General features: G+C 45.4%; 1 protein-coding gene across 1 annotated transcript in view; it reads left to right on the plus strand.

Annotated features, from left to right (window-relative positions):
- TBC1D8B (TBC1 domain family member 8B) overlaps positions 1-8,496 on the plus strand; it is a 44,713-nt gene extending 36,217 nt beyond the window's left edge. Inside the window, exons 19-21 of the mRNA XM_048514029.1 lie at positions 863-919; positions 1,754-1,851; positions 2,773-8,496. Coding sequence (XP_048369986.1) covers positions 863-919; positions 1,754-1,851; positions 2,773-3,189 — 572 coding nt within the window. The 3' untranslated portion in view covers positions 3,190-8,496. The remainder of the gene's footprint in view (positions 1-862; positions 920-1,753; positions 1,852-2,772) is intronic.
- The last annotated feature ends 1,361 nt before the right edge of the window (positions 8,497-9,857 follow it).

The raw sequence follows: 9,857 nt of genomic DNA on the forward strand, positions 1-9,857 counted from the left end.
AAATGCAGCAGATCCTACTGAGCCTTAATGAGTTTGGACAGTTAACAATCATTATCCAGCCTCTTGGGAGTGGCAGATAGGAAGTTTTGACTTCACATCCCATATAGTAAAGTATGGGAAGTAAAGTAACCTGTGCGAAAGGCACAGCAAACTGAACAGGCTGTGTTAAGGGGATCGGGGCCTCTGGGAACATGGTGGCACCGGGCAGCCGATTTCTTTATTTATTTATTTATTTATTTATTTATTTATACTTTAGGCTTATATACCGCCCCGTCCCCGAAGGGCTCTGGGCGGTGCACAACATACAATAAATACAGTCATAAAACCAGTATAATCGATTAAAACTTATAAAAGCAGCGAGATTAAGCTAAACAGTAGCATTTAGTACAAGTAAAAAATACATGTAGGTGGCGCCCGATAACCTAATATCAAATTCTTCTCCTGAGGGAGGAATGGCAGGTCTCAAGAGATGTGTTATAGGCCCAGAGATGGAAGAGCCAAAGCAGGGGGGGGGGGGCACTATCAGCGGCTGGTCCCTCCAAAGGCCCGGCGGAACAGCTCCGTCTTGCAGGCCCTGCGGAACTCACCAAGGTCCTGCAGGGCCCGAACAGCTGGTGGAAGAGCGTTCCACCAGGCCGGGGCCAGGGCTGTAAAGGCCCTGGCCCGTGTGGAGGCCAGCCGCATCATCGAGGGGCATCTGACTTTGTGTGTGTCTGTGTGGTGATGAGTTTTGATACTAAGCTGACTGCCTGGTTGATGGATTAAGGCTGGGATAAAAGATAGAAGCATTCGATCGTTTTGGTTTCTGGTAAAAGCTGCTGTCAGAATTGCGAAGTTGTGATTTCTGCTTTTTCCGTCTCAGTTTCCTCACCTGGGGACAGCGAGGATGAAGATGCTTCAAAAAGGAGTCCGGACAAAGGTAGCTAATCCAGATTCAGGATCAGAGAGCTGACTTGGAACATGCGCTGATGGATTGTGGAGAGACCTTAAAGCATAGGGCAGAACACACACATTTCATTTAAGAGGTCCCAGATTTGGTTCAAATCTCTCAGGTCCCAGGAAAGATCTTTTTCTGAGATGAGCTGACACTTTCCTTTCCAAGGAGAAGGTCCCAGATCTAATCCTTAGTATCTTCCTCTAATGGATCTCAGGTAATGAAGGACCAGGAGGAACCAGCTCTCTCCCTGGGGTGCTAATTTTTCCTGTTGCAAAGATGTTTTTACGTGAAAAGGCATTCAGACAGCCAGTCCCTCAGTCACTCCTAAAGAGAAACAGACCGCTGGGAGCTGTTCTGGCCCAGCTTTTTCTGAACGTGTAAATCTTCTCTCCTATTCAAGGGGCTACTGGGCCTGTCCCCCTGCACACTAATACACAACTCGTAATCCAAACCCGAATCTGAATTCTTGTTAAAGTATATCATTCATGGGCCTCTGTTTGCCCCCGGATATGCCCAGACATCCTGAGGATTTCCACAGCCCTAGAATTGAGGAAGGCCGTCAGCCGTTCCATATTGAAAGTCTTTACGGCTTATCTGCAAGCCAACATTTGACCAGGATGGCATTGAGCCCACCTGATCCTTTTGCTATAGCTGGATTTCTGTATCGGCTGGGCAGGGAGTGGAACATGCAAACCCCAGTGTTGACCAGCCAGGTATATCTTGGCAAAAGGGCGGGGGCGGGGGCGTTCTGCTTTGAAGGTGGAAGTCTCAGACAGGCCTCTGATCTGAATATGGCTCATTCCGCTTTCCATGCAGGGAAAGGAAAACTTGACATTCAGGCCTATTTGAAGCAATGGCAAGACGAGCTTCTTAAAAAAGAAGAAAATATTAAAGATTTGCCACGAATGGACCAGGTAAACTTTTTCTTTGCTAGAACTTGCGGGGTGGTTCAGTTGGGTTTGTTTTTTAGTGGGGGAATTGGAGATCCTGTGTATGTGAATCAGGGTTCTTAATACAGCAAACAATATGAGATCTAATTCAAGCTCTGAGACAAGACACAAAAACTGGTGGGATGATGAAGCAGAACCTGGTTTTTTGTGAGCTCCAGTATTCTTTCCTTCCCCATCTCTATCATGGAGTGCAGTTAACGATTTCCTATTTTTGAGGAGACCTCAATCTAACCTGACAAACTGGGGTTTGTTTCTTTCCCTTTTCCCAGGATTCCATGCCACAGCTTAATCTGGATGTAGAATCCCCGTTTACTAGGGAAGAAACTTATTAGTGGCTTCACACAAATGATAAAGATGAGGTCAATAATTAACTTTATTGAAGACCACAAGGGGAGGAAACAACGGGGAGAGCAGCAGCTGCTTACGAACAACCAGGCCTGTAACATGCTGCTAAATGCAGTCACTAAACTAGAACTGCTCAGCTAGAGCAGAGAAACAGGAGATATCTTTAAACGGTACATTATGCTATTTACAGACCTGTTCCATACCCCACAGAAACAAAGTCCCAAGTTGTAGGAAGGATCTGCATTCAGACATCATGACAAATGGGAGGACTGCCAAAAGGAGGAGGCCTTGAATGGAACTCTGCATGTGAAGGGAGAAAATGATATGGGGGTGGGGGGAGCCCCCAGCGAGGAACCAGGTGCCTGCTTGTCATGGAGAGTTTGCTCGTCCAGTGTCTAAAGGCAGCTGCATCCAATTGACACAATAGTTTGAAAAATACCCACACTGGGCTGGGCTCTGTCTGGGCTGGGATCTCTCTGCATTATGTCCAATTACTATGAATCATTGCAATTGTCCTTTTTTTCTCTCCCTCTGCCCCAGTCCCAGTTCATTCAGTTTTCAAAGACTTTGTATAACTTGTTTCACGGGGACCCAGAAGAGGAGCTGCTCTACCGTGCTATCGCTACCGTCACCAGCCTCTTGCTAAAGATGGAGGAGGTTGGCAGGAAGCTCCACAGCCCCACGAAGCCAGCTGAAAGCACAGCCCTTTCTGCAGGCGGTGTCAATGCAGAAAATGTCCACAAGCCCCAGGAGACGAGACCGGCCCAGCAGACTGGTCACACAGGACCCCAGATCCCCAGCAAAGAAGATGGCGAATGGTCGTTCGCTTTCGAGCAGATTTTGGCCTCTTTACTCAATGAACCTTCTCTAGTGAGATTTTTTGAGAAACCGGTCAATGTCAGAGCCATGTTAGAAAGTGCAAAAGCCACTCAGTTAAAAACGAGAGCTCGGATATAGCACTTAATGCGACTTTGGTTTCTGTCTCCTGTTTTCCTTCGTACGGGGCGGGGCTCAAGGCTGTGGGCCGTTTGTGAGCTCTGTTGTACTGAGTTTGTCGGGAGCTTAGGGGTTGAGGGTTTCGCTCGATCCCACATGTGCCTAGGGTAATTTGTGTCTTTCTTTTTTGCAAAGTTAAGTAAATATAGCTTGAAGCACAGTTACACCTGATTATTGCATATTCGGACACCCCAGAGACAGTCGCCACTTTAAGGATATATGTTCCCTTGGAGGGAGGCCCCCAGAGGGCGCTGTTGCGGCATGTTCCCAGGACACCCTGTTGAATGTAATGTCTGCCACGTTCCCTTAAAAGTGTACGAACATCCAGTTGTTCTGTTGCAAGGGTGAGTGTTTTTTCCAAAGACTCGTAAACTCTGAATGTCGGTTTGCTTAATACTTTTGGAGAGGGAGCTGAGATCAGTGGTTCCCAACCTTTTTTCACTCATGTACCTCTTGGCCACCTTCTTTCCCTAAAATTGTTCCGCCATAATAGCAAACCCATTACGTAACTTTTTTCGTGTACCTCCAAATGCTTCTGCATACCCCAAGTTGGGAACCAGTGGCTTAGATGGTCATGGTAAACGTGGCTGTTGAAGAAAAGTTTGTGGCTTCTGTGATACGGGGCTGAGTATTTGTTCTTTTTAAAAAAATGTGTCTATAAGAGATGGATTTAGGATGGTGGCGGATTCAGGTTTGGAACTCTGTTAATGTCTCCCTCCACCTGTGGCATTACTTCTGACCCTGGATCGATCTTTGAAATTTAGGGAAGGGGGCAGTTAAGGGTGAGGGGGGGGGGAGTTGTTACAATTTGGCCTGTGTCTTATCTGAGCAGTTATGCTTGCTTACCCTCATTGGGTCACCTAAGGTGCCGTTGTGGCTACTTTGACAGCCATAAACTTCTCAAACTACTCTGGTAAAGAATGGATGAAAGAACAGGTGGAGGTGGACTCTTGCTGAATGGACATTATCTAGCCTCTAAGGCCAGAGGAAGAACCCTGACATTCATGCTATCCTGATGTTCCTGTGTACAAATATGAGTGTACTGAACTGGGGAAACGGAAGCAGGATCTTAGATGTTCAGCTGTTTTTTGAGGCCCTGCTTGATACTATATGTCCTGGTGATGCAAACCAAGAAGTTTTCTAAATATTATTTTTGAATAATCTAGGCAGGATTGTTTCCTGCTGGTGTCCATTACTTCCCCCAGCAACAGTTAACCCAGTGCCTACTACTTGTCAAGTTGCTGAGGGCTTTCTAGAACCTGCACTGCCGATTCTTGGTGGTCCACATTCTTTGAAGCAGCTGGAGAAATGCCCTCATGCTCAGCCGAATATTTTACTTGCTGGACAGTCAGAATGAACTTGGATGGTCCTGGGAAGCTTTTACCAAACAAGCAAAGCTAGTTTTGTTTCCTTTGGTTTAACAGGTCATCCCGCCTTGATGGTGAAGGAAAGTCTTATAGCAAAAGGGTATACAGATCTTGCTCAAACCTAGTCTCTCGAGTGCGTACTGGTGGGAGTGGTTTGTGCAGGGTTTTGTGAGGGAGTGGGTACTCCTGAATTCTGGATTTCTTAAAATGGCTCTGATTTGCAAAAATCTCATTTGGAGTGAGAGAGAGTGCCTTGTAGACATCTATACATGTCAAAAGGGATCCCTTTACCAGGCATATGGAGATTCTGTGCTGGCCTTGTATAAGGACAGTCCTCTATGCATAATTGCCATCTTCGATTTCTTATTGTATTTTGATGACCAGTGAGAGAGCGTTCTTAAAAAATTGTTTATGCAGTGCAATTGATCCCCCCCTCACCCCACCAGCAACGGAAATAAGCATACTTTACTTATGCAGACCCTTGTCCGGCAATACGGCCAGTGAGAACGTGTGAAAAGTGAATATTCAGTCGTACTTAGTTTTTCCTGGCAAGCATCTTGCACCAGAGGCAATAGGTGGAATAGATGCACAGGCTGGCTAGCATGTGGCATGTAGTTGAATGCAGGTTGGAAGGAAATAAGCTCTGTCTGACCTTTTGCTTCCACTTGCCAGGTTTTGATTGTTAAAACTGCACAAGTTTATTTTTTTGACCTGCTGGCTTATTCTTTGACCAAGAGGTATTTTGTGTTGCAAAGGGGTCCGCACAGAGTGGAATCTGACTGAATTCATACATGTGAATAAGCACTGGAAATTATCTTTTTAAAAACTGATCAAAGGCTTGTATGCCTTTTTTTGTTAATTCTGCCTTGCACGGGGAAGAGGGTCTTTGGGCTGCCGCCCATTCACGGCTTCTCATCCATCTTGTACTTTATGGTTGGTAGAAAATGTTGCCTCAGCCAGTCAGATCATGGCTCTGGGCACCTTTTTGTTTTGATTTTCCCAAACCTCGAGGGTGAGTAAGCTGAAGCAGGAACTTTCTCCGCCTCGCTAATGTTCTCATGAACTTAATTATTCCAAATTGTTTTTCAGTCCAAGGTGGGGAATAGATAGATATAGCAGCATCATGCAACCTACTTTCTGGATCTTCTTTTAATTCTGCTGCATGAGTTCCACCAGCTGTTCTGTCCCAAGGATGGCAGCAGACACTCTGCAGTCCTTGTATTAATTTTTGCAGATCCAGTTTTTTCCCAAGGCCGGCTGGGACGTGGTATTAATCGAGGTCTGTCAGGAAACTTCAGAAGCCCTAGCCTGACCCTGGCGCCACATAGCAAGCACTGTGAGTTTGCTTCCAGCTGGTCTTGCAAGAAGCATTAGGTCAGAGAGGGTTTTCCGCACAGGGTTTGTCAGAAAAAAACCTAGTATTTATGCTTATGGAGTAAAAATGATGTTCTGTGGAAGTTTTCCCTCCACCTTGTTTTCTTCTTAACCAGTTCTAGAAACCAAATGCTTACAAATTTGGCCTCCATTTCTGTGTTTTGGCTTCCTGGCATTGCTTGTTTTATGCCAGCCATTTTTAAGTCGCCCCTGCCACAATAATAGCAATTGCAGTGGTAGGAGGCGAAGCCTGTGCTAGAGTGGACCTCTCAGCCATCTCTGAAGCTTCTTCCTTGCCCCTGAAGGCCACACCGAAAAGGAAGAGTTGCACATTGAAGGTTTGCCCTACAGGGGCTAAGCTGTAAAGAATAAGTGGCCCATAAACTTGCAGGGGATAAAGTAGATTATTACTAATTCATTATTAAAGGTTCAAGAGGTCCTAAAATCTCCAGTTCTTTAAAGTGCTTTCTCGAATTCCAGGAAAGTATCATGAACACAAATTCAGGAAATCCATTCTGTGAATACATTTTCAACTCTCTCTCCCCCTGCACTCTGATGCAAGTTCTATCTTTGTTGCAAAATTTGCCTATTGTGCAGGAGGGAGAACCGGATGGGCATGGAGCCCTTTTGGATAATATCTGGTCCCTCTGGGACTTCAGTAAAGAGTGGGGAGAAACCAGGCAGGAGACTCATCATAGGATCAAAACCTACATCTCCATTGCATACAGGGATGGAGCGAGGGGGAAGTGCGCCCGGTGCGCATGCCTGGCACCGCTCCAAGCCCCCGTCTGCCCCTGGAACGCCCCATCCTGCCCCCCGCCAAGACTCTGGAACGCCCCTTGGCGCTACGCCTCTGATTGCATATCATAGCAATTTGTTGCTCTCACAGATAGCAATGCCTGACGAGGCTTTCATTCCTGTGATACAGTGTGCCCATATGGCAGCTGCAGTTTCTTAGGGAAAACATAGATGTTTACTTGCCTTCATATAGTTGTCTGATGAAACATATATATGTGTATGCACACAGAAATACACAATTGTCACGTTTTGGATTTAGGTAAGGTGCATAAAGGGATTCATTCTGGTACAGTTTCCAGAGAAATTTGAATTTTTCTCTCCTTTTTGTTACAAAGGAAATTTTTGTGCTGGCACTTGGTCTTTTGATATGATGTTCTGTACGCAGCAAATGCACTATATGTTGAACACTGGGTGATCAATAAACTCTTTACCGTCTGGATGAAGGAAAAATTGGATGCCACGTGCCTTTCATTATTCATCGTAAAATGTCTGAAGTGGAGTTCTCAGCGGTTCTTAAAGGGTTTGAAGGAGAATCTTTTGGCCAACCACTCTCTTGGCAAAACAGAGCTGCCAGCACTGAGGTGGCCAGCCAAAGAACTCAAACCTAAGCTGGCTCATTGTTTGTTTAGCTTTGCTTTGGGACCTCGTGCCCCAGAGTGTGCCTTCCATGTTTCTTTTTCTTCAGCTTTGTGCACTTTTAGTAACTAGATAGGATCTGCACCTGTACCCACCTGGAAACACCATCTTCTACCTGTTTTGTGTTCTACGCTCAAGGCCTGTTAGGGATCACACTTGAGCAACTCAGCCAGGCACACTTGAAGCAGAAGCCAGTCTTGCCTGGGCTTTTTATGCTGTCGAGTATCATGAATGGGTGTGACACGTGGGGCTGTGATTTCTTTGAAAAGTCCGTTCCCAGTCCAAAGAGGTTGATGGTTTCAACAGTGTGGAAAATGAACGGGAAGGAAGGGAAAGACAAGGAACTGCAGCATGGACAGAAGAGGTTTCTCTTCTGTCTTGCGAGAATTCAGGTCACTGGTAGAAAAGGGTGCTTTGCCTCCAGCGTCTCCAGTTAAAAGGGAACAGTTATTGGGACTTCCCCTGAAGACTTCCCCTGAAGGATACTCAGAATAGACAGAAGTTACTTTGCTGGAACTAGAGTCTTTCTTGCTTCTAGGGCAGCTACAGATGTTTGTTTCAGGTAGGAAGAAGGGATATGAGATCAACCCAAATGCTCTATGGGACAGGGGTTGAAGAAGGATTTGACTCAAGGCAGTAGCAGCTCTTATTGGACATGTCACAGCTGTGGTGCTGGCTGACTATCTGTTGAAACGCTTCTGAGGATAGCAGGGAGGCTGAGATGTAAATACTTAATATTATGGAAATCCTAATTGATCTTTGTTTCTGTAAACCGTCAGTCAGTGCCTCTGCCTCTAGTTTCAGCATAAGCAGTCAGGTATGAAAATAAGCAACCACCACTGGGTCCGAGTTTTTAGAAGTACGGTTTTATTTTTCTTTCCAAAATAATATGTACAATATTTTAAAGCATATGGAGGCCTGCTGGAGCTTCACAGGGGGGTGAGATTCCAGACAAGGATTGACATTTTTGTCCCCACGAGACACTTGCTGCCCCCCCCCCCCCTGTTTTACAAAATACTTTTATGAATAGGAACATTTATAAATTTTATCTATATTTGACATCATTAAAATAAACTAAATATTCAATTCTAAACCTTTGTTTGCTGCTTTTTTCTTTTTACATAGTGAACATGTCACAATATGTACAAATTAGATTAGACCACACTTGCCAAGCCAACCTGGCTAGATCCACCAGCCTTTAGCTTATAGATGTACAAAAATGCATTTTAAAAGTGCAAGACTTGGAAAGGTGCCTGTGTTCTCCAAAGACTGAGGTTGTGTCAGCAAAACTGGGACACTGTTCCTGTAGCTTTCCTGCTATGTCATCAAGCCACCACGGGGGAACCTCTGAGCCAGCGATAAACAGTAAAGATCCCGTGGCTGCTTCCTCTGACAAGTACCTTTTTCTAGCAGAAGCCCCATTTCAAATTATTCAGGCCACTTAATTACCCCCTTTCTTCCACCCCCCCCCCCAGTTGTGGTTAACATACATGTAAATAATACAAATTACCTGAATGGCATTACATTGTATAATTATCTTTTGGAAGTTTTTGAGGCAGACCCCCCATAAGCCCCAATTCAGCACTAACCCAGACAACTGCCTGAGTATGGAATGATCTTTCAACCTGAGGGAGGGGCCTCTGGCCTTTGCAGGACCCCCATCAGGGGGACTTAGTGGGTCCAATTTCATAAAGAAATAGAACGTGTGATTTGAAAATAGGTTCTCCCTCCCTTGAATGTCTAGGGCACAGGTGATTTGAGGCGATGGTCAGCAGTTCTCCCAGGGCATGATGGGAACTGTAGTCCATAACATCTGGAGGGGCGCGAGTTTGACACCTATGGTAGGGAAAGGGATGAGCCAGCAATGACCCACATCACCTTCTCAACAGGTACAGTGTATGAATTTTTGAGGGATAAAATTCCTTAATAATAAAGTGCATGGTTTTAGAAAGGCCAATAAATATACATATACAGCAAGCATTTTTTCAAACTTTTTTTCATTATTGTCATTTTGGACTCGTTTCCTCTCTCCTCCCCTGCCTCAGGCACATGCGGTTACCATCACAAGGGCCTGCCTTTTCCTGGCCCCATCTGGCAAAACGTAAGCGGCTCGTGAGAGAGGGCCGTCCTGCACTTGGTCCATAAAATGAAGGTGACCTCTGCCCCAAGGCAAGAGAAATGAAAAATACAACTACCCCGCTAGCCTTGTCCTGTTGGGCTATAACATCAGGAAACCAGATCAGTTAAATTTAATTTCAGCATCATCCCCAAGGCCAACCAAGCAATTGGTTATGTCTAAAGGGCCATTTCTGAAATGAATGTGATTTTTCCTCTTCCTTTTCTGGCCTGGGTCTTATTTCTTGTGGGTCATTAAAAGAGTTGGGAGATGGTTGTGTTTCACTGATACCATGTGCAAAGTCAAGTTAGTGAAGCACAGAGGTGTTCAACAACTTC

Source organism: Sphaerodactylus townsendi, linkage group LG13, assembly GCF_021028975.2.
Source record: "Sphaerodactylus townsendi isolate TG3544 linkage group LG13, MPM_Stown_v2.3, whole genome shotgun sequence".
Classification (NCBI taxonomy): Eukaryota; Metazoa; Chordata; class Lepidosauria; order Squamata; family Sphaerodactylidae; genus Sphaerodactylus; species Sphaerodactylus townsendi.